This window comes from Coturnix japonica, unplaced genomic scaffold, assembly GCF_054131305.1.
Source record: "Coturnix japonica strain WE unplaced genomic scaffold, WE-NBRP24 Scf039, whole genome shotgun sequence".
NCBI lineage: Eukaryota > Metazoa > Chordata > Aves > Galliformes > Phasianidae > Coturnix > Coturnix japonica.
This window is the reverse complement of record NW_028188942.1, coordinates 2,399,751-2,424,281: the sequence shown is the minus strand read 5'-3', so window position 1 is coordinate 2,424,281 and position 24,531 is coordinate 2,399,751. Positions and strand designations below refer to the sequence as shown.

The 24,531-nt window shown below is 44.7% G+C and overlaps 2 protein-coding genes and 1 long non-coding RNA gene across 4 annotated transcripts; 2 read left to right on the top strand and 1 right to left on the bottom strand.

Annotated features, from left to right (window-relative positions):
- Nucleotides 1–1,093: 1,093 nt before the first annotated feature.
- On the bottom strand, nucleotides 1,094–5,675 carry LOC146753215 (uncharacterized). The gene is made up of 4 exons (XR_014940172.1): nucleotides 5,417–5,675; nucleotides 4,380–4,546; nucleotides 1,496–1,654; nucleotides 1,094–1,230 (listed from the first exon to the last, which is right to left on the bottom strand). It is a non-coding gene; the product is annotated as an uncharacterized LOC146753215 (long non-coding RNA).
- An 8,480-nt stretch (nucleotides 5,676–14,155) lies between these two features.
- LOC146753214 (obscurin-like protein 1) lies at nucleotides 14,156–14,959 on the top strand. 2 transcript variants are annotated; one of them, XR_014940170.1, is made up of 2 exons: nucleotides 14,156–14,422; nucleotides 14,851–14,959. XR_014940170.1 is itself a non-coding variant. In XM_085530865.1 (2 exons), the coding sequence occupies exons 1-2, from the start codon at nucleotides 14,179–14,181 to the stop codon at nucleotides 14,613–14,615; spliced, it is 270 nt and encodes an 89-aa protein (XP_085386991.1). In that variant the 5' UTR covers nucleotides 14,156–14,178; the 3' UTR covers nucleotides 14,616–14,635. The 2 variants fall into 2 exon arrangements, 1 of the variants encoding a protein (XP_085386991.1); XM_085530865.1 differs by lacking the exon at nucleotides 14,851–14,959 and adding an exon at nucleotides 14,590–14,635.
- A 2,168-nt stretch (nucleotides 14,960–17,127) lies between these two features.
- LOC146753213 (obscurin-like) lies at nucleotides 17,128–20,665 on the top strand. Its single transcript, XM_085530818.1, has 4 exons — nucleotides 17,128–17,227; nucleotides 18,125–18,394; nucleotides 19,414–19,719; nucleotides 20,379–20,665. Exons 2-4 carry the CDS (start codon nucleotides 18,151–18,153, stop codon nucleotides 20,663–20,665), a joined length of 837 nt encoding a protein of 278 aa, XP_085386944.1. The 5' UTR covers nucleotides 17,128–17,227; nucleotides 18,125–18,150.
- Nucleotides 20,666–24,531: the final 3,866 nt, after the last annotated feature.

Genomic DNA, 24,531 nt, shown 5'->3' with positions numbered 1-24,531 from the left:
GAGGAATGGTGCAGCCATAAGGGAAGCTCAAAAGCATCTCTGACTCTTACGTTAACACCTCCTCGGCCTCAGCTCACTGCCATCTTTAATTTGTAGAGCCTGCAAGTCTGACCAACAGCTCTGCTTACAGGAGAAGCACAATTGGTTTCAGGTGTGTGGCCCTGAAATCTGGAAAACCCCAGTGTTTCCAGGTACAGCCAACACAGACCAGGATAGACGTCAGTGTGGCTTTCTGCATCTCGTGACTGCCTGCCCAACCAGGAAGGAAATGCACCCTTGTGTGGCTCCACTGAGCCTGTAGGGCAACTGTGTGTAAGTTGAGTCCTTGGAGATGTAACGGACAAAAAGTAAACCAATAAAAATCACCCAAATAATGATGATGGGGGCTGGAAAGGGAATTCCTCTTTCTTTATCTTTCAGATGGAAAATCAATGATTGCATCCAAGTTCCTTAGTACAGCTGCGGGGCCTTCCTCCGCTTGTATCTTGCTGCTCTGTGTTGCAACAGGAGAGCTGCTCTGACCTCTCCTCTCAGCCTGTGCCTCCTGCACGGTGAGCAGCTTTGTGGATGGAGACACCCACACAGACTTGGGCCCAGGCAGAGAACTGTGCCCTGCAAGGGAAAAACACAGGTGAGACGGAGGAGGAAGCAGCAGCACAGCCATCCCAGTTCTGCATATCTCTCAGAATTGCTCATCCAAGCCACTGGAAGAAGAGGAGCTCAAAATAACCGTGTGCTCAGAGGTATGCTCGTGGCAAAGGACACAGCCACAATTAAGAGCAACTCACTGTATCGAAAAAGGCAAACAAAAAGCGTAGAAAAACTAGGGGGCAGGGATCTCAGAAAGCTTCACAGCCACACTTCAATCAAGCTTCACCTGCTTGCAAAAAATCTTAAGAGCAGTGATAGTTTTCTCCATGTAAGGCTTGGACATTCTCATGACCCAGCAACGGGGCACAGTATTCTAACCTAAGCCCAGAAGCCTGCTGTCTCCTCGACAGTAATAGAATTTTCAAAGGTCTTGGAGAAGCCCTGGATTGGATGAAGCTGTCAGATCAACATCAAGCTAATGGAGGAAGGTGCTCACCTACTCCCTCTCCCAAGGCTGGTGTGGATTCGGAGCAGAAGATGACATCTGCGTGGCTGATGAGGAATTCCACAACAGCTGACTGGGTCTGCAGCTCCATGCAGGCAGCTTCACTGGCGCAGGGAGATTGGCTCTGCTGGGATCTGAAGAAAAGGCAGATCTTACAAGTCATTTCCCCAAGATCATTTCCCCAAGTCTGAATTTCTGTAGCCAAAAACTGTCAAACTGGGCTCCGGAGATTTCCGCAGTGGGCAAACAGTGATGCCACTGACGAAATTATCCTGGATGATCAGGGACACAGCAGTCCCAGCTAAACAAGTGAGTAGAAACTGTCATCTAGAAAGTGTTCCCCTGGGGTTGGAGGAGAGCAGAACTAAGCATCGTGTTGAAAAGGAAAAAGAAGTTTACCTTAAGAGGTTTGGAGCCCACACAATTGCTAAGTTCTTCGCGTCCATGTTTATCACCGAGCAGATCCCAGCCAGAGACACCAAGTGTCTCATTAAGTCCCATGGGGACAGTGCACTGGTGGTCAGCACTGAGGCAGACTTGATGACTTCCAAGAGGCATCTGGGGAGCACAGAATCACAGAATGACCCGGGTTGGAAGGGACCTCAAGGATCATGAAGCTCCACTCCCCCTGCCTGGTAGGGCCACCTATCTTTCACATTTATTAGACCTGTCTGTCAAGGGCCACATCTAACCTTGCCTTGAATACCTCTACAGATGGGGGATCCACAACGTCCCTGGGCAGCCTGTTCCAGGACCTCAGCACTCTCCTAGTAAAGAACTTCCCCTACCAACCAACGTAAATCTTCCCTCTTTCAACTTAAAACCATTTCCCCTTGTCCTGATATTATCAGCCCTTTCAAAGAGTTAACACCCCTCCTGATTATACACACAGCCCGTGCCATCAAGGCCAAGCTTCTATCTCTTCTTGATTCCTAGTTCCATGGCGTGCACAGCATGCTGTGCTGCATGCACAGCACAGCTGTTCTGCAGAGGAACAGGGGCACCCAGTGACCAACAGCAGCCATTGTCTGCAAATACACAGCAACTTCCCAGGATCTGCAGCAACAATCTCCCCACACACTCCACTTCACACAGACACTATGACCCTGAATAGACTCAAGCAGCAGACTTAAAACAAGTCAGAGTTTTAGATTCCAGGATATTTGAGGGTCTATAATGTGTGAAATTCAGTTACACAACAGTGCCGAGGTGCCTGCGTTTCAAGCAACTTTCAGATCACAACCATGTAAAATAAAAACAAATTCAGTGCAGAAATAGCAAGCCTGTACCTTAATACCCATGAGATTATCCATTTTTTACTGCGTTCTGACTAAGTTCTAAAATTTGCTCATCCCAGTTCACTTCAACAAGTTCCACCAGTTCACGCAACGCAGTTCTGAGATCCTGTGTATGTTAGGCAGATAGAATTGAGCAGTGCAGAAATAACCTCTGACAGCTTTAAGAGCTCCGTTCTGCTTACAAACTCTCAGTCCAAAACTATTCACAGTTTTAAGGAAATGAACACCTGAAGCAGTTGGATCATCTGCCATTTGCCGCATTATGCTTCTTGGCATCATGATTAGCACAAAGGGTTTTCTGCTGTCCTGCAGAAATGGACAAAGTCCTGCTTACAAATGGACCAAGTTTCAGTGTACAGCAGAGTTTGTACCAGACTGAAAAGCCACGTCATTCAGTTCATGTGCTCAGGTTGTTATGCACTCCCAAAGGAAACAGAACTAACTGTTGGATTCTGAAGGCAATCTGTGGGTTCCTACATTACCTCCTGATTCTGGAAGAGGAAATTCTAATAGCAAATGCAGAACTTTGCTCTTCGTAGACATGAGAAGAGCTGGCATTTAGTAACATTCATTTCTGGGAAATCAAATGATGTGTCTCTATTTTTACTACAGATAGTATAGGGAGCAGCCAGTTGAAGAACCAGATACAAAAAATCCGCCCATTGGCAAGAAAATACTTCTCCTTAAATTCTGTATGCTATCATGGTATAGAATCAGGCTACAGTGCCACATAGGCCAACCAAGCGTAGAACCAAATCCACAAAATACTGGCAGACAAAGCAGCAAAAACAGGGACAATATTCAGCAGACAGGCCTTTCTACCCACAGCTCAGCATGTTCTGCCATCCGAAAAGCAAGGCCTCTTGTCAAGCTCAGCTATTTCCCTTCTCAGTGTATTCTAGCACCACTGATATCCACTGGTATCCTCCTGTAGAGTCCCATCATATTGTCATCATCCAAAGGGAAAACCCACACAGCAGAGCATACAGCAGTACACCCATGCTCCAAATATCCGCCTCAAAAAACAAAAAGACAAGCTTACAAACCTGAAGCACCTCAAATGGCTTCCTGACAGACTGGATTGTCTGCCTTTGCCAAAGCCCACATATAGCCCATGAAAAGCTGGCTCTTTATCTCAAGAAAAAAAAACCTTATCGTCCCAGAGAAAGCATATAACCCTAATTCAATTGTTCTTCCACTCAGCTTAGAGCACTACTAAAACCAGCATCTTCACCTTAGCTCATCACACTGCTGCAGTTCCTTTTACAAGGATTTCACTGGCAAAAATGAAATCAAAGCCGTCACAAGGGATTTAGCACAGTTACATGTTACTGGATATGAGAGCTGTCAGCACAGTCACCTGTCAGGCTTTGCTGCTGTTCTCTTTATGTAGAGGCACAACAAGGTTCAGACACCTCACAGTGCAATTCTCACTTGGACTGTAAAGAAAAAGGAGGCTTGAAAAGCAGCGTGTGGAAAACAAAGAAACAAGAATTAGAACAACAGTGGGGCCATGGCACTTGTAGGAATTGCTCCGCCTTTAACAGCAGAGCGATTCAAGAAGGATGAGGGCATTCCAAACCAGACCAGTTTGGACAGATTAACAACTGCAAGTAGTGGGTTCCAAAATTCCAGACATCTCTCAGTTTTTAGTACACTGTGCATTACAATGGAAACAAGTCTTCACCTACAAATTGGAAGCTAAAGACACGTCTGACAAAACAGACTGCACAAAAATGATGGATAATTAACAGAGCAAATTGCTCTTTCAAAAACTTAGTAATAGAAAGAGATCTCTGAAGCTGCTGTTCTGTAGAGCCCCAAAGCAGTCGCTTGAGGCAGTTCAGGATTAGCCAGAGACAAACCAGCCAGCTGTGTGAACTGAGACCAATTGCACTTTTCTAGTCTGTGGCCACTGACAGCTTCTGAGAGCTACCAAGCAATGCAACCTAGCAGAATTCAGAAGGGAAACCAAGAGAGCCTACCTGAGCTCCACTGCCTTTCAATGCTTTGTGCAGAGGGAAGGGAAAGAGGGGAAAACAAACACCGCTCTACATCCCTCTGAGCCAATAGACACTTTGCCCTGGATTAGCTCTGGTGCTGCATAAGCTGGGCTTCCACAGCATGTGTTCAGGCGGTAATCAAGGCCTCCCTGGAATAACACAAAAAATAGAGAGAAACGTTTGCTTTAACAGAGTTTATGTCTTCTGGTCATAACACTTCAGAAGCCTCAGAGGCTTCTTCTCCTCTGTATATTTTCATTCATCTTAGATTTTGCTTTCATTCAATGTGACCTCACTAAGCAAATATTGTCTAAGACCATGAGCATCACATGAATGTGCAGATCTCAAGCTGCTCCCTTATCTAGTACCCTTGGCATGATGCTTTCTTTTCCTCAGCTGATCATCTCGATTGTGCCTGTTGATTGTGCAACAACAGCCTGTTGGTCTCGATTACCTGTGAGAGGCTCTAAATTTGGCCAGGAAAAATCATTTGATGATAAATAATTCTCTTGGAATCAGTAAGGCAGTCTTCCCATTCTTTCTTACCAGCACCCATCTTACATGTTAATAAAGGCTTCTGGAAATCAGTTTGAAGATCAAGAAACAATTCAGTTCAAGCATATGCAATCACAGGATTTGTACGTCACCTGCAAAAGTCATTTTATTCTATCCACAATCTCATCTTACATACAGATCCTTAGAAGGTTCCTTAGGCACACCAACCCCATGCTCCTATTACAGACCCTTGCATAACACAGGTGATATACCTACAAGATTATCTACAGCTTAGACTACAAAAACAGGGAGTCTAGCTAGAGAAAATAATCTACCTGTGCTTCTGAGCAATCTGTTAACCACTCTCACACAGTTCAGGCCATTCCAAACAAGATGCAATGACATGTCAGCCACAAAAACAGCTTGATTTTAGGGTGTTTGTTTGGACAAGCCCCTGTTGCATACGGTGGTCAAACATGCATTACTTGGGGGCACATTGTATTTGATTTAACACATCCTCTTACCTGTGGCTTTGCACAGAGTCCAAAGTCTATCAGCTTCAAATTGTCAATCAGCAGATTTTCCCGGTGGATGAGAAAGCAGTCAGGAATGATTTCCACCCAAGTGCCCAAGGAAACATCTTTTCTCTTCTTTTATTTCCTGCTGTAGACAGTGGTTCCCAGTCTACTCAAAGCTCGCTCGCTCTCGCTGTCTCAGAGATCTTCACTGACTGCTGGCAAGTTCCCATCTTCCAATATCCCAGGTGGGAAATACTAGCTTGTATCTGTTGGAAAGGACCTGGGGACTAGGAGGACAAGTGGTGAGAGACCACAGGCTGAATGCAAGCCAGCAGTGTGCTCTGACAGAAAAGAAGTACAACAAGATCATCAGCTGCATTAAAAAGCAGCACAACCAGACCAGGACAAGTCATTCCTGCTTCAACACTCATTGCACCACATCTACAATACTGTATCTGGTTTTTGGCCAGGAAGGATAACAACCTGAAACAAACTCTGAAGCAAGTTCTATGGATGACCTCCAGCCTGTGCAGGGGGCTGAAGCTCCCACTCAGAGAAGAGAAGCTGGGGAGAATGATCTTTGTTCAGGGTGCCTTCCAGTAGCCTTAGATAGAGGGATTTCATAAGATGCCTAGGAAAATGCTCGTGCTGTAATGATTTGCTTTACTCCGAGATACCAGCAGCTTACAAAATGCAAAGCTCTAACCTACTGGTGAGGAAATATTCAAGCCTTCCAGTACCTAACCTGTGCTTAAAGTCTTCAGTGACAGAAAATCCATTGGATGGGGCCAGAGGAATGCATCTCACCCCATACCCTCTGTACAGCCACCATTTGTTTAAAGGATCACTCTTCCTTGAGGCACAAAACTAGAGCAGGTTACACAACAGACTGACACCACAAGGGCTTCTCTCGAGATACAAACTGCAGCAAAGAGCATCACAAAAATGTGAAACCAACACTCAGATCAGATCTGTGTCTCTGCTCCGCTCATTAGGAGCATCATGTTTTACTCCCCTTTCAGAGGAAGATACTTCTTCAAGGATAACAAAATCCAGCTCAGCTACAGAACATAGTACCAAATAGCAATAATTATCTCACATTTCCTGTAGGGAAAGAGTCCTAAGCACAAGATAATGAAGGATGTCTGAGCTTCAGCTGGGACTGAATTATTTTCTTCAGTGTCTGATACAATACAACGTTTTCATTCTAGAGAAACAATGGAGATAGCGCAGTGATGCTTACAGTTCCTGCCAGGCAGCGTTGTACAGAGCCACAGTCAATCTCAGCTGAGAGCCCAAGGAAGTGAGAAGGAACAGAACTAGGACAGCTGACTTAAACTGGCCAAAGGATATTCCATACTATATGACATATTGTGGAAGGAGTTTTGAAGGGGGTATAACTTCATGTAAATCTCTTCCACTACTAGGAGGCTAACTGGACACTGATTGGTAGGTGGTGAGCAATTGCTTTGGCATTCATCATAACTCTGAGGGAAGAAAAGACACATTGCTGACACATTGCAGCCCCACATCCCCCTCTGCCCCCCCACAGCCCCACACCCCCCTGTCCTCCCCGCACTCCCCATCAGCCCATCCCACCTCAGTGCTGCCTCTGTCTCTTCTCTCCTCTCCCCGTCCCAGCGCCGGCCTCCCCCGGCCTCCCATTGGGCAGCGGCAGCTCCGCCGGCTCCGATTGGCTGAGCCGCAGTGGGCGGGAGTGGCCGTTGTGGGGGGGGCAGAGGGGGATGTGGGGCTGCAATGTGTCAGCGTCAGGAGCACAGGTGAAGGCAGCTGAGCTGTGTGAGCAGTTGTGTTTGAGTCTGGCTGCAGCTCTCTTAGACCCCACTGAAGGGCTGAGTGCCACTGGGAAAGGATCTCTGTGTGGAGATTGCTTCTACTAGAGGTAGTTCTATCAGACTGTTCTATAGAGCTGTGCAGGGGCTGTAAAAGGAGCTGAGGGGGACTGTAGGGGGGATATGGGGCTGTGGTGGGCCATAGGAGGACTAGGGGCTCTAGGGGGCTGTGAGGGTGTGTAGGGGTTGTGGGGAGCTATTGGAGGATATGGGCAGGTATGGGGCTTTAAGGGGTGGTGTATGGAGAGATAGAGGGTTGTGGGGGCCTTAGGGTGATATGGGGCTACTGGGGGCTGTCGGGGGCAAATATGGGGAGGAATATGAAGTTGTAGCAGATTGTGGGGGTGTAGGTGTGGTATATATATGTACATCTATGGGAATATACATATGAAAAAGATAGATCCATGTGTGTTCTGGGCTGCACTGAAAAAGGGGTGGCCAGCAGGAGAGGGAGGTGATTGTCCCCTCCTGCTCAGCTCTTGTGAGGCCCTATTTGCAGCACTGTGTCCAGGCCTGGGAAGGATGTGGAGCTGTTGGGGTGGGTCCAAAGGAGGGCCACTGTGATGATCAGACGGAAATTTGGGTGAAGCTGCCTGATTTTATGAAGCTATTCCTGTTATTTTCTTGGTGCTGTGTTTCCCAAATGAGTGGTTTCTGGCTGTGCTGCAGCACCAGTCTGCATGTGAACATCAGCTCTATTCACCATCTGGGAAGATCACGACTTCCCTTCTCCCACCAGCACCACTGAATTACAGTTACTCTAAGGAATCCTTAAAGAAGGGTTTATAGCTGTCATGTTATCTGAAGTGCTTGGGGCATTCTGATGCTATTAAGCTCTATGTATTAACAAGTTCAAAAAGAAAAGGTAGGCATCTGATTGTTCTGCCAGTTTCTAAGTTATTTGGAAAGCTGTACCACCCAACCACTCCTTCTATTTGATGGAGGTGACAAAGCTCAGTTTAATTTCTGACTGCTGTTTAAATTCTGGAGCTCAAGCTGGTTCCTGGAGCAGAAAAAGCTCGGTAGCTGTCCCTCCTAAAAGCAGGCACCTCTGAGCAAAATATGACATCTCAATTTCTGATGGTAAGGTCAGGAGATCTGATTCCAGCGCCTAGCTTTTGGCTTCATGCTATGTTAGTGGGACCTTTGGCATCCAGCACTGACTAACAGCAACTGACAGGCTGGTAACAGTGCACATCAAAGCAGTTATGTGTCAGGATGGGTCAGGAAAATTGTATGGCATTGAGATTTCCTGTCTTTGCTCTTTGCAGATCTAACTAGCTGCTGGAAGAATACTGTACGCCATGTTCACACCATTTTCAATGAGCTGGATGAGTCTGTTGTTGGCATTTTAATGCAATTGACCAGGCAGGCAATATGTATGGAGTATTTGGCTCTCTCTACAGTAATGAATATTTCAGTGTCTTCAACGTGTGGCTCATTGCTTCCATTTCAGGCTGCCCAGAGAAGCTGTGGATGCCTGTCCTTGGTGTTGAAGGCGAGGTTGGATGGGAGATGGGCAGCCTGAGCTGGTTAGTGGGCAGCCAGCCCATGGCAGGGTGTTTAGAACTGGATGATCTTGAAGGTTTCTTCCAACCCAAGCCCTCCCGTGATCCTATGATTCTGTGATTTCATTCAGGTTTATTGAGATGAGATGAGTTCTCCTAAATGCGCTGTTCTCCATATGATTATAATTGGAGTCTTAAATTATAATTGGGTGACTTAAAGCAGACACCATACCTTCTGATGGCCAAAATGAAATGAAATCAATCCTTTACTGTGTCAGTAGTCTGTAACTGGAGCCCATCAGGTAATTCCCAGCCTCCTGCCTGTATCAGTGGCTGCACACAGTGAAAAAGTCTGATGGGAATTTAACCTCTAAAATTTTCAGAAGCAACCAGAGGGTGAATATATTCACTATGCAAATACCTGCAGGAATAAGCTTGTCATGTATGTCCTCAGGTACCACAGTAGTTAATGGTGGGACTCAGTAGGTCATGCTGAAAGTTGAGTCTGCTGATCTTGAAGGTCTTTTCCAGCTTACATGACCTTATGCTAATATTTCTGTATTTCTTTCTGTTCAGCTCCCAGAAAACCTCCCACCCAGCCCCCAGTTGACTCCGTGGTGAAAAATAAAACAGAAACCTCAGTGACGCTGGCATGTTCCCCTCCGAAGATGCAACCCCCATTCCAATCGATGGCTACATTGTGGAACGCAAGACACTAACTGGCTTCACCTGGGTGAGGTGCCACGAGTCTCATGTCCCCGTCCCAGAGTTCACGGTGAGCAATCTGTCTGAAGAGGCTGATGATCAGTTCCGAGTGTCTGCAGTCAATGCGCATGGACAGAGCCCGTCTCTGGAATTCCCAGGGAGCGTGCACCTTGGTAAGCACAAAAGCCCCAATGGAAATGGGTCAGTGTGAGCTGAGCAGCTGTGTTGGTTCCCTAAAGTTGTTTTCTTTGACTTGAAGGATAGTAGTGCATTAACACACCAAAGGCTTTCCCTTATTCCTAGTTCTCCTATCTCCTATCAACCTCCAGCTACCACTAAAGTGATACAAGTTATGTTTCTGTGACAGAGACATGAATATTATTATCTTTTGATATCTCACATGTGCAAGAGGCAGAACTTTCTGTAACAGATTTGAAGCATAGAAGTGCTTCTTCCAGCACTCATGCAAAGGGTGAAGTAGAAATGTACCTATGATTTAATCTTCCATCTCTAAATGAGATCCCAGACTTGCATCTAAAGAGCATTAAGACAAACGTTGTTCTTCCTCAGAACCAGTCCTGGCTGTGAAATCCCCACTAACAACTGGTGAAGCTGTACCTGGAAGGAATGCCATGTTTACTATTGACCTTACAACAACGTGTTGCGGCACTTGGTACATCAATGGTAAAGTCTTACAGGAAAGCGAGACCTGCATCATCAAGAGAACCCAAACTACTCACAGCCTAATGATAAAGAACGTCACCAAGAACGATGATGGAGCAGAAGTGAAATTTGTTGCCAAAAATGTTGATGTCAGCACCAAGATGAAAGTGAGAGGTATTTGCTTTGATCCTTCTCCTTTCCTCTTACAGTCAAGGCATAGTTGCTGTGATCTGCTGATTAGAACTGGGGCTGCAGGCATTCACTGACTGTACCAAATACCTGAAATTGCATCCCATGGACTGATGTGAGTCCTGGTAATGACCTAAACATGATAGCACAGAGTGTAGGGTAAGCCAATCTACCCAGCTGCTTGGTATCTGAACCAGATTGCTTCATGCCAGCTGATGAATGTCTGCAGTTCACAGCTATTGGCCAGTGCATTCAGTCACCAGGTTTACCACTGCATCACCATAGAGCAGTACTTTCAGCTCCAGGTTCAGACAGCCTTTCTGATTGCACTGGAATAGTTTAGAAGTAGGGGAGCAATCATTCCAATAATATCAATCAGCGTTGCATGACCAAATATAACAAATAAACATTCGTGATGGGAGGAGCTGTTTGTCACTGGGTGGAAACCTCTGCAGAAGCATGTTTAGAGCATTCTTAATCAGTAGAAGGAGATGTTTGGTTGATTTTTACTTAGTAAATCTGGCAAGAAGACCAAATTAAATATCTTGAATTGCTCAGCACTGACATGTAGAAGAGACCTGTGATGAGTCACAGGGATGTTTACTTAGCTGTCATTCCATGATGGGCTTTTTCTTACACAGATGTAGGGAGAAACTGAACTTTCCCACGCAGGTCTCTGTTTTGCTGCAGGGTTTAGGTCTGATCTCTGAGATCCACACGCTGGGCCTTGATTGCAATAAATGAGAGCCCTTTGTTTGCTCCAGTGGAAGACTTTCCATTTCTGCAGTACCCTCTGCAGAAGACACAAATGCAAATGCACCTTCTTCCCAGCAACAATTGCCTTGTTCTTTTTTACACTGAGTATGCATGAGGCTCTTCATCATATTCTGCTGGCTTGTCACCCTTGTTGATCCATGGAGAAACAACAAAGCCCTAGAGTAGTGTATGCACTTTGGCATTGGAGAGCTTACTTAATTGCTTCTTCTCAATGAACAAACTCCAGAGAGGCATGGAGACAGCTCCAAACAGAATTGAATAACGGGACTAAACTTATGGAGAGCAGAACTTCCTGCCAAGGCTTGTCAGCTAGTCTTAATTTTGCTTTTCTTCTCCCTCTTTGTCACGTTAGCATAATATTTCATACTGGCAGGTCTGCCCTCAGAATTAACTGGCACAGGCTACCCAGGGAGGTGGTGGGATCCCTGGAGGTGTTCAGGAACTGTGGAGATGTGGCCCTGATGGATGTTATCAGGGAGCATGGTGGGGTGGGTTGGGGTTGGAATCAAAGGAGGACCCCTATGTATTTCAGCAGGAAGCACTACTGGTAATAAGACTTTTGGAGCAAATCCTGGTAGGGCCACGCTCAGCTGGTCCAGTCCGGGGGCTGTTCCTCCTTCCTGCAGTATCTGCAGTGATAACCAGCAGCTGCTTTTGTGTGGCTGGGCTCACATCCAGCAGTGGTGAGGTGACTACAATTATTCCACTGTGTGTTAATAGAGGCCAGTTTCATCATCTAACTTTTGCGCTCCAATTAACTTCCATAAAGGAATTCTGTTTTTCTTTTCAGTCCTAAGTGTTGTCTCCATCTTTTAGGCTCGATTTGTTTTCCAGGGGGTTACAATGCAGTAATAGAACACCCTCCATTTATTTCCTTCTAGTTTGCTTGTTCCAATTCTTTCCGCAGTTTTCCGAGTTTAGACATTTTCTTTAAGCCCTGGGCTTCTTCCTTTGGCTCTGTCCCCTGTACAGTGTATGTCTTTCAACTTGTGGAGATAAGGTAATCTGGTACGTGGTTTATAAAAGCTGCCAATTTGCCAGCTTCTGAATTAGAATCTAGCAATTAGAACTAGGATTAAATGTGTATGTTTGGCCTTATGATAAATGAATGCCTCATGGTCAGCAATGTCCCTGCAGTTCTTTACCATCGTACATATTTTGTGTGCCCATATTTTGTTTCAGCACTGGCAGACTTCATAAACAAAGAGACAACTGGAGTCACGACTTGAGCCCTGACATCTGGGCTTCATTCTTCTAGTTCATGAATTGCCTCAGCACTTACATCATCTTTAAACCTATGACTGAAATGGTCCTAAGTTCTTAGCATGGGAATCCAGTCTCCTCTTTTGACAAATTAAACTCCACATTTGGAGAGTTGAGTGTCTCCTGCTGTACCCGAAGGACGTTGTGATCTCTGAGGTGTCTCCCTGAGGTGCTGTAAGCACAGCCATTAGCTCATAGTGCAAGTAAAGCACTGTCAGGTCAAGCCTGGAGGAGTAATGCTTGTCACTGACATGTTCCTGTTCAGGGTGGAGCTGGAGGATAAAATAACACAAGAAATTGTCATTGAAAGTCAATATCTGTGAAATTCAACTGGCTGCATTCACAGAACCTGGCGTTAAGATCTGGTTTCTGGTTTCTATCTTGAACCTCTTTTCCATAACCCAGTCCTCATTTATGAACTGAAGCTGTACTGAAAGCCTTTTGCTGTGTATGCTCATGCTGCAGTGCAGCGCTTGTGACCTTTAACAGCACATTCACATTCCTCTGATCACAGGCTCCTTAAGGTTGATTAATACCCTCTAGTCCCACTGCTCACCCATCACCACCATTATGCTCACCATCAGCAGGCTAAAAACTCAGCAGAGATGATAGATCAAGCACAACACTGGATTTGGGATGGCTAGAGATTCCTAAGATATTGAAGGGTTGCTTGCAGGTGGTGTTGGCTCAGGTATTCACCCTGCATCCCACCTCCCGTTCTGTTTGGTTGAGAATCATGCATTCTGCAATTTCACTTTGTAATTCAAAGCCCCTTTCTTTATCTGTTGAAAAACTGATCTAAAACAAGCCAAGAAGACTCCGTTGGAACTGGTGGATGCAGAACAAAGGCATCCCCAAAGGACAAGTTGCACTGTTTGATGAACATTATTGGATGAGAGCTAAGCTAAGATTTAAAAAGTTCTGGGGCTGTCTCTGAGCATCAAATCCAGAGGAAGCCTGCATGATTCCCTGAGAATGGATACCTCCTACTTTGGTGTAGGGTGAAGGGAACACTAGCAGTAACTCCTATCACAAAATGTCACGTGGCTCAGACAAAAATGCCATCAAGAGGGGGCTTAATTAGGAGCACCAAATGGTCACAAGATGGTCTTAGGGCAGGGAAGTAATCTATCTACGTGACATTGATTGATGCTATTAGTTCTTCACAGCTTGACTCTAGAGGGGCTGTTCTTCTTTGGTCACCTAGTTTTAAAAGAATAGATGGCTCCTGTCTATTACAATTTTTAATACATTATTTGTTCACTGATGCCATAAATGTGCCTGGCATAGCAATTGGCCTTGGTATATCCAGTGACTGAAAGCAACAGTTGTTGCTGTAAGAAATGCAATACTAAGCTTGGTCTGCCTGTAGCTGACAGCCATCAGCTTGCTCCTCAGGCAGGTTCTGTCTGGATGGAATGAAGGGCATGAAATACTGATGTGCTTATCAAACGCTGCTTGTTAGCTTAGAGACAAGGTGTTGAATAGGTTTGTTCATGCATTGAAAACACGTTACTTAGCTGCCTTCATTTTAGCTTCAGAAGAACGTGTGCAGAATACAGAATTGATTAAAAGAAATAAGAACTGTCTGCATAGAACTTACTCTTTCCTTACACAGGAGAATCAAGCACACGTTTGTATGTGAGTATCTCCAGAGGTGAAACTCGATCACCCAAATGTAATGAGCAGAGACATTACAATCAGTTCTAACTGTATCTTCATGCTGTGCTGAATAAGCCTGAGTCAGGATGTAAACCACTTTCTCTTTTTTTCTTCAGATGAAGCCATTAATGTTGTCAACAAGCCCAAAATGACTCCAGAAATATCAGTCAGTCCTTCTGAAGACCTGGAGCTGGTGTGTGAGGTGTCAGCTGCAAGCGGAGCTGTTGTATGGAAGAAAGATCAAACAGAGGTGAAGCAGGACCAGAAGACAACCATCATCTCCCAGGGGATGCACCGCAACCTCATGGTCAAAAATGTGACCCTGAAAGACCAAGGGAGCTACAGCTGTGAAACAAAAGATGACAAAGCAACATTCCAAGTGAAAGTCAGAGGTGAGAAAATGCTTGGAATCCCAGAGATAAAGGAACGCTTCATTTGGTGTGTCTTGCATTTGGAGGATCAACTGACAGCCTCTCTGGTGCAAAACATTTTGGCTCTAGGACTTTCTCTGTCATCTAGTCTCATAGCAACACTTTTCTACATGTGCTTTTCCATCCAGGAATGAATTACTGCAACAAACCATAGGCAAGGAGGGTAACTTGTGCAGCTCTTGTAGTCAGCTGGTGTCTGCAGGGTTACAGTGCAAGAGCACACCAGGCATGCAAGGAGTGAGAAAAGGGGAGGTGTTTGAAGAGATCTGGTTACAAAATTTGAGTGACACAATTAGGTGGAAAATGCCAATAATCAGACTCATAAATGGCCTGGGTTGCAAAGGCCCACAGTGCTCATCCAGTTCCAACCCCCTTCTTTCTATGTGCAGGGTTGTCAACCAGCAGCCCAGGCTGCCCAGAACCACATCCAGCCTGGCCTTGAATGCCTGCAGGGATGGAGCATCCACAGTCTCCTTGGGCAACCTGTTCTAGAGTGCCGTTCCCTTCTGATTTACTGGAAATGTAGAGAGACATCAGAAGAAAAAAAGATAAGATAGGAGGTTCAGCAGTGCATGCAGGTATTCTAAATCTCATGTCCAAATCTGCTATCAGACTGCAAAATGTTTAGCTTTGTGATATGATGTGATATGATATGACATGAAATGATATGTCTATCATTTCCCAAGGCAAAATAGAGGGGAAAGTATTTTCCTGTCTTAGTGAGGCATCACGATGCTCCCTGTGAAGTGCAAGTATAATGAAAACGGGCAACTGGAGTAAGCTCTGCAGCAGACTACAGCAAAACTGTGTGACTCTTGTGATGTCCCTGCAGAGAAAGAAGACGTGTTTACAGAGAAGGACAAGATACAAAAGGAGATGAAGGCTGCACCAACAGTAAACACCACGCTGAGCTGCGAGGTGGCCCAGGAGAAGATGGAGGTGAAGTGGTACAAGGAGGGGAAACTGATCACCTGGAGCAAGAAGTTCAAGGCTGAGTCAGAGGGCAAACAGCGTCGGCTGGTGGTGAGCCAGGTGGAGAAGAAAGATGCAGGGGAGTACAGCTGCGAGGCTGCTGGCCAGAAACTCACCTTCAAGATTCATGTCACAGGTGAGACAGGTGTTGTCTGAAATACAGCAGAGAACAGTAAAGTAAAATCTAGTTTCTTTTATACAGTGATCCAGTTGCAGTAGTCTGTGCTGAGGTTTTTTCCCTAGACTTGATTGCCTGGGTTTGTAGAAAGTATTTGGTTTTAGTATGGCACAAAGACCTGTTTCAGTCTGTCTGTAGAATAATAATTACTGATATATGTACAATGGAAGCAATATTCAAGATATTATTCAAATCTCTCCTGTGCCTGAGATCCCAAACTGTAATTCTTGTTCACCGAAACATTTGACTAAGCTAAGTATGTGCAGTGAGGCTGGAGTGCATGTTGTACGTGCAGCCTTTCATGGCAGGAGAAGCAGGAACTTCTCCTAGTAGTACACTGCCTTTTTACTATGCCTTTATGTTGGAGGCTGCATCTGGATAGGTGAGTCTGCTACTCACAGTAAGAGACCTGGTAGAGCTGACTATTCCCAGAGCTCAAAGTAAAATAGATATCTGCAAATCACACACAAAGAACAAAGGACTACATTGGTGAGCATATTTCCTTTGTGTCTTTGACAGTCACAGTTGTGGCAATGGTAGATGCCATGAGGAGTCTGTTCAGGAAGCCAGGAGTACTGTTCTGGGTCATGAAAAGGCAGCCAGTGGTTTGACTATCACACGTTTATGTGTTTTGATGTTTCACAGTGGGTCTGAAGTAAAAGGAACTCAGGTTTTGGTTGCCTGCAGGACAGATGTTCTTTTGGGTTCAATATGTTTGCATAGTGACTTGCAACCATGGGACTGGTGTTCAAGGACCCTCTTGGTTCCTTCAGTTCCTAGGTTCTTTCTTGCCTAGATTTGACACTTAGTTTCGACAGAAGAGCTGATATTCTCTAGTGAAGGCTATTAGTTTGGGCACAAGTGGTAACCTAAACCTGTTCCAAGCTGTACATACAAACCTGCAAGATGGTCTCATTTCAGTCCCTCAGTCAATACTTTTTCTTTTCTTCCCTCAGAGCCAAAACCTGTGTTTATAAACCAGGAGAAGGTGCAGAAAGAGCTGAGTGCTGCCCTGGCAGCAAGTGCCTCCCTCAGCTGTGAAGTAGCACAGGATCCAATCTAAGTAAAATGATCCAAGGATGGAAGACTGCTTGCCTCCTCCAGAAAGTTCAGAATGGAATCTGTGGGCAAAACACGGCGTCTGGTTGTGGAGCAGCTGGAGAAGAAAGATGATGGAGAATACATCTGCGAGGCTGCTGGCCAGAAGATGACCTTCAAGTTGGAAACAACTGGTGAGCATTTGCTTTGGGAACACTAAGCAGCTTTGGTGGGATGTGGATGTGGGGGAATGGCTGGTTTCATTGACATGAGAGAACAGGCAGTGATGCTGTGAAACCAGATGGATGATGCTCAGCCTGGCCATGTGCCTCAGAGCTGTTTGCTCAAGGAAGCCAAGTGTAGTTGTGGGTTTGCTCTCAAGAGCACAGTTTGGTAGGGATGAGTTGGCGGTTGGACTAGATGACCTTAGTTGTCTTTTCCAGCCTTAGTGACTCTGTGGTTCTCTGCTTCAGGAAAGACCTACTCGCTGACTTACACACGTGTCCAAGTCAAGGATGCCGCAGAAATAAAATCTGTAGCAGAAAAGGCAGAATCTCGTGCCCATCTTACAGTGAAAGGTAATTATGCTTCTGATGACGATTTTGCTTAAATTATCTTATGTTATAAACCAGCTAACATCCTTTGCTTTAATGTCAAGGAAGTTAAACACCACCATGACGTTTCACAGAAATAAAAGCTCCAACCTACCTGCCTTTCTGCCCACAAAATATCCAGCTTGTCTTTTGGGATTTACTTTGCTAAGTAAAACAGGCGATTTTCTTAGGAAGTTGATTTTCTACCTTTAGACTTCAGATTTGTGTTTGAACGTTGAGGGATAAAAACATAGCTTGAATTTTTCTTCATCTTCTCTGTATGTTTGAAATGAGCACAGGTTGTGTTTTTTTTTTAATATATACAATGTTAGGTATATATATGATGTTAAGGGTGATAAAGAAAAGGGAGACATTTGAGTTAGCACAGTACTCAAGAGTTCAGTCCCCAGCTTTGCCACTGTTACAATTATAAGGGCAAGAACATCCTGGAAAATGAATTTCTCCTAAGTAGAGTCATTACATTTGAGCTACAGAGACCTTTACTAGGAGAAAACTTGTTGTTCAGAGCTACGTTGCTGTATTTAACCAAAGTAATTATCAATGTCTGTGTTTCACTGATCCTCTATTCCATTTCGTAATGCGAGGAGTTTGATATCGAGATGGGAAGGTCATGGTTTGATTTGGATGTTGGACTGGGAATCAGAAGATCTGGGCTCTCTTCAGGTTGTCAGCCTTATTGTCTGACTTCTTAACAACATTCCTTTGTTTCTATTATTTTTTAATGATGTTTTAAGGCATTTTGAGCTGATAGGTGTAGTGTTCATGTGCAGTAATGCTGACATGAGTAAGTAGGGTGATAATGTATGGGTTTTTTATATTCCTTCTAAATCTCTGCTTTCTCTTGTTCCATCCTTCTTAAAGAGCAATCCATTAATCTAGTAAAGGAGATGTGTGATGAGGATGTGACTGAGCCTGAAGAAGCCAAATTTGAATGCGAGATATCCATTCCTTCTATGAAACCTCCCAAGTGGTATCTGCGTGAAGAAATCTTACAGGCTGGCAGAAACTTGATTATGCAGCAAGAAGGCACCATCCACCGGCTGACCTTACCGAAAACCACCACTGATATGACAGGCACCATTCAGTTCTCAATTGGCAAATCCAAATCCACAGCCAATCTGCTCATCAGAGGTAACGTATCCTGGCTTGATTTACATCATGAAGATGAAGAATTAATTAACGTACAGTCTTCCTTCACTGGAGTCTTTGAAATATTGTGTGTTTTCTGGAGGGTCGGCTCCATTTCCTTTTAAAAGTCATTGGACACTAAATAAGACAGCTGCATCTCAGTAAAAGATCTGTTTGAATAGTTGTGATGTGCTTACTATTCAGACCTACAGAGCTGAGGTTTTGTCCTTGGCTATACCAAAGAAGTCAAATCAGGTGGAATTAATTGTATTTCTGAACTAGACAAGTTTAAGTTTGGTAGCACCTAAATTTGATGCAGTTTGTCATTGATTTCATCTGAAGGAAACTTCCAGGCTTCTTATCTGCTGTTGTCCCCAGCGTAAGAGTCTCCATTCACATCCTAAAGTACTTGTTATATTTTCAACTCACTCTTATTTGAAAAAAAGCCTCAACTGAGAGCAATTTAATAAGCACAGAACAAGAGCTGGACCTTGCATTTAGTAGATAATATACAGTATTACTTTATAGAAATGTAGTCAATGGCATTCCCTATAGGCAATCGTTTGTTTTATCTTTAGAGTGGTTCAAAGAACAATTGTGAACATGGAATTAATTGGAATGGAATAGATGCAAGAGACTTTCCTCTTCTTCCAATTGTCCTCATCCTTTCTTCTCTTCCACCCCTGCTTTTCAGATTACCATTTACAAATCACCAGGAAGTTGGAGGACAAGACAGCTTTGGAACGTCATTCTGTCATCCTGTCCTGTGACTTCAGGCCTTCTCCCAAGGTTGTGAAATGGTTCAAGGGCCACACACCCATCGAGCCCTCTGAGAAGTACAAGATCAAGAGGGATAAGCATTCAGCAGAGCTCAAGATTCTGAAGCTGAAGCCCGATGATGCTGGTGTGTACAAGTGCAAGGCAGAAATTGCAGAGACTTAGGCCACGCCGACAGCTGAAGGTATGAGCATGGAGGGTGGCCTCTTCCATGTCCTATTTCACCTCAGATTTCTCTTCTTAAGGTTCTTATTTTTGTAACAGTTCACCTTGTTTCCCCACAGCTCGCAATGTAGAAGTGACGAAGCACCTGCATGATGTGGAAACTGAAGAAGAGAGCTCTACTGTCTTCTCCTGCGAGCTGTCCCATGATGACGAGGACGTGGGATGGTTCCTGAATGGCAACCTCCTTTATACCAACAATTACAATGACATCAAGAACGTTGGCAGTTGCTGCACACTGACAATGAGTCAGGTTAAGCCTGAAGATGCTGGCACAGTGACAGTGAAGTCAGACAAGGTGTCAGAAAGCGCGCGCCTGAAGGTGATAGGTGGGTCTGGTCACAACCCTCCTGGATGTAAGAGATGCTAAGGAGCTCTAGTTCATTCTATTGTGAAGCAATCCTGCTTCTAAAGCTCACCTCTCTGGGGTGACAAGTTATCAGGGGCTTTCTTCCAGTGGAAGGTTCCATTGCAGCAGATATCAACGAAGGAGGATGGTTTTGGTGTCCTGCCAAAGCATTCCATTGCTTTTTATCATCATTTTACTTAACACAAGAAGAGTTACAGGAGCAATTTTTTTACTGCTTCAGTGCCATGCAGTGTCAATGCTGTTGTCTCCAAGGATTTATGACTGCAGGGAGAGATCAGCTTATCCTCTTAATCCTGTGGCCTGCTGTATGAGCTCTGCTCCATGTGAGGGCAATGCCAGCTCTCCAGCTTTAGAAGAGCTGCATCCCAATAACTTCATATGATATCAGTCCCACCCACAGCAATGCAGGCTGTCCCTCCTGTTCCCTGTATTCTCCTACTGATTAGTTCAGAATTCCTTAAAGCGCATTCTGTCAAGAGACATGAAACCGCTTTAGGTTCTATATTGGTGTTGTCAGTACTGGTAAAGATTTATTGATTTCTCCTTAAAAAGCTGAAAGCAACTGGAAATGTCTCAACTTCTGTATCACGTTGTTCTGTTTTGCCTGTTTAATTGCAGAGAAGCCTGCTGTCTTCATGAAGTCCTTGGATGATGTTTTTGGTGAGGAGCGGGGTGTGATTAAATTGGAATGTGAAGTCTCTAAAGAGAAGGTCAAACCAGTGAGGAAAAAGGACGGTGATGTGCTCACTTCTGGCAACAAGTATGAGCTGGTACAGTCTGGGAAGACCCTATGTCTCCTTCTCCATGACCTCGAGAAGCCAGATGCAGGTTTCTATACCTGTGATATTGGCACTGATGTTGCCAAGTCAAATGTCGGCGTTCAGGGTAAGTACTGTGGAAAGTGAAGGAGTGCTAAAAGCACATTCAGTGTGGTCACTATGTCTTACACCTATTCCCCCACGAGCCTTAATAGTTTCTACAATAGAACTGTATTTCTGCAATTTAGCGTAGTGATGTCTGGAAAATTCCCATTGCTTTTGAAGTAAATGTATCTCCTTTTGCCATGAAAATCACAAAAAACGTCAAGAATGTCCTGGAAATGTTTCCTTTCTAAACATCCCTAAAATGGAGAAATGGTTTGAACACCAGTAGGGGTAGGATGGTAACAAATTAGCTAATAGAAACATTTAATGTCTTGTCGTAGGCAAAACCCTTTTTCTCACGCAGCATCCTAGAGTTGTCCTCTCTGTTAGGTTTTTCCCTCTGTAGCTCATTGAATCTTCATTGTGCTCCATGGACTGAGCTGCTCTCCTTGTAGTTCTTCCAGAGCAAAGCCAAGAGATTCACGTCTCTTTTTTTTTTATAGCTTTCTGGTAATTCTGAGAGGAGAATGTCTTAGAGAATACATCAGTGAGGAATGCAGCCATGATCTGCAAATCCTGAGTTCAAACACCAGTACTGCTACTCACATTGGTCACGAATGCCTTTTCTCCATCTAAACCTCATACTAACCTATCTCTTATCTTCCAGAGCTGAATATTGGCAATAGCAAACGGCTGAAAAACACTGAAATCCAGGAGGTAGAAGATTGCACTTTTGAATGCATTCTGTCCCATGAAAGCATTGATGAGTTCAAGTGGACACTGAATGGAAGCAGAGTGGAAAGTGGTGGGCGAATTAAAGCTTCTAACGTGGGTTGGTAAGAGACTCTCCTTATCAAAAGTGTGACTCCTACTGACTCTGGGGAAGTCATTTTTATTGCCCGTGGTCTAACCTCCAAAGCCTCTCTGTCTGTGAAAGGTAATGAGATGGGAGAGATTCTGGGGTCTGATTCCTTCAACTGTCTTCTGATAAGATTGTCATGAGAGCTAACTCATAATATGGTTAAAGTGAATAGCAACCTTCTACTTGAACCTTGAAGCACTGAGAATTTCTCTTAAAAATAAGTAAAAGGAGGAACCATTTGACACAAATGTGAGAACTACCCAAAGCACTGGGGTAGTGTTGGAAATGGGCATCTCACTCCAGCTTGTTCCATTACCAGTAAATCAGGAATGATCTGTTGAGGGAACTGTGGGAGCAATATCCTCTAAGTATAAGCTGAAGGGATGGCCTTCACATCATCTAGCTGTACAACAAATTCCTATCTAGAACATGTGCATCTGAGAGCATCATCTGAGGCTCCCAGTGTGATCAGTGGAGAGAAGGAAGAGGCAGCTTTCAGACATGGTTCATCATCCTCAATGGGGTAGATTTAAGAGAGAATTAATGGTGCCTGGAATTCTATTGTCTGTACTTTACAGATTACTGCTGGCTGTAGGATGGCCTCTGTTGCAAGTGCCTCTCTAACTTATCTCCAGCATGTAGATGCGTGTATTTTGAGAGAGGCATCCTACCCTAAGTGTATGTTACTCAAAAAGCATGTTTTCTTTCAGAAAAACCTACTGAGGTAACAAAACAGCTGGAGGATAAGACAGCAGCAGCAGGGCAGGACATCAGCCTGAGCCGTGAGCTGTCGAAACCAGATGTGAACATCAGGTGGTACAAGGATGGCAAAGCAATCAGAAAAAGCCAGAAGTACGACTTGCAGCAGGAGGGAACTGGGGCCATTCTGATCATCCATGACTCTACCGCCAAGGACAGCGGGGAGTACACCTGTGAGACAGAGGACTCTGAAACAAAAGCCAGGGTCACTGTGCAAGGTGAGTTGAAAAGCACACTGGGGATGGCATGTAGAGAAGTCGAGGTAAATATCTGCAGCCTGTGGGTGATGTTTTTCTCTTCTGTTTCCTTGAGCGGGATCAATTCTTAGTTTTCAGAAAATATGGTGGATTAAAATATTTTAGTTAAAATAATCTCTAAACTGAATGATAAATGGCATGAGAAAGCAAAGCTGAGAACTAAGCTCCAGAAGAGAAAACAAAGTCAAGTATGGCATATTTAGAGACAGGTGAAGAACCCTTGAGCGCACTGAGGAGTACTAGCATACTCTGGAATGTCTCTTGGGCTCCCTACAGCACACATACTTGCTCTGGGGCATGTCTGGATGTCTGTAGAGCTAATTGCAGGGCCCTGAGAAACCTCTGGGGCACATTAGGGGGCACTGGTTTCCATGTGAGTGTTTCCAGGTTCCCAGAAGTCAACAGGGAAGCCTTTGGAGACCCCTTGGGAAGACTCAGTGGGGCCCTAGAGTGATGTAGCAGCTTGTGTTGGTTGCATCTGCTTGGCAGGGAAGCGAGTTCCCTGGTGGGAGCTGACTGACTGGGAGGTGATTCCCTTGGTTTAATTAATTTAATTACCTGGATTATAATTAAATAACACTGTTCAGCATTCAATCAAGATTATATTTTTCCAAAGTACTGCAGTCATGCATCTGTAGCAGCTTTCCTAAAATATATCGAGTTTATTCAAAATTCCAGTGATGCTCCTAAAGCACTTGAAGTGCATTTGAGGTGGGGAGTGACAAAACAGCTCTGAGAGAATCATCATCAAATCAGAACATTGGAACGGTAACTAATAGCAGAGATTCTGATAAGAATATTTAAATTTTCAAATTACCTTTTTCTAAAGTTGTATTTCACCAAGTTTCATCAATATGCACACTGAAGAGCTGACTTGCTATGTTTCTTTTTATAAAAAATCATGTGTTACAATTGAGAAAAGAAGGTATAGCATGTAACATCCTCCAAGTAAAGTGCAAAAAACATTTTTTCACAGTTCCAATTAATGTCTTATGTTTTGTTCAGACTCACTAAATGATGTATTTCAGGGTACATCACATGGGAATATAAGAAGACTATTCAGAACAGGAGCTGCAGAGCAAGATGAACAGCATGTGAAGGTAAGGCCGGGAACCAAGGACACAGCTTTTGTGTCACTCAGCCACCTGTGGCAGAGGTCAGGATTTCAGCAGGGATTTCTGCAGACGTTCCTTGAACACCCCCAGGGTGGGTGACTCCACCACCTCCCTGGGCAGTCCATTCCAGTGCCTGGCCACCCTTTCTGAGAAGTAATATTTCCTAATGTCCAGCCTGAACCTCTCCTGCCGCAGCTTGAAAACATTCCCTCTAGTTCTATCAGTAATGACACGAGAGAAGAGGCCAAGCACCAGCTCACTGCAACCTCCCTTCAGGAAGTTATAGAGAGCAATGAGGTTTCCCCTGAGCCACCTCTTCTCCAGGCTGGACATTCCCATCTCCTGCAGCCTCTCCTCATATGGCCCCATTGTGCTCCAGACCCCTCACCAGCTTTGTTGCCCTTCTTTGAACACGTTCCAATGCCTCAGTGTCTTTTTCTCAGTGAGGGGCCACAAACTGGACGCAGAATTCGAGTTGTGGCCTCACCAGTGCTGAGTACAGGGGGACAGTCACCTCTCTGCTCCTGCTGGCGTCACTGTTTCTGATGCAAAATGTATGTAAGTGTCACATGTGTGACATCCTTCTTGATGGAGTTCTGTGACTGGAGTTCAATGGATTTGAGAGCTGACTTGAAGCCTGTGGGCATCACCCAGGAGTTGGGGTGAGAGGATGAGGCGTAGGAACAGGAACCTCTTTGGTTGTTATTAACTCCCAACTTTTTGGTCAGGAATCTCTGTGTGTTTCTTTATCATGTAAAGAACAGAGTCATTGTGCAGCTTGTGAATGAATTGATTCACGCCTGCTGATTGGTGCTGTTCTCTACAGGGAGCTGCAATGGAAATGGACACTTGTGGTCCACTGTCCAGCCCCCTCCCGTGTTGGATTTTCTGGGCTTTGAGACACGTCTTCCAGAT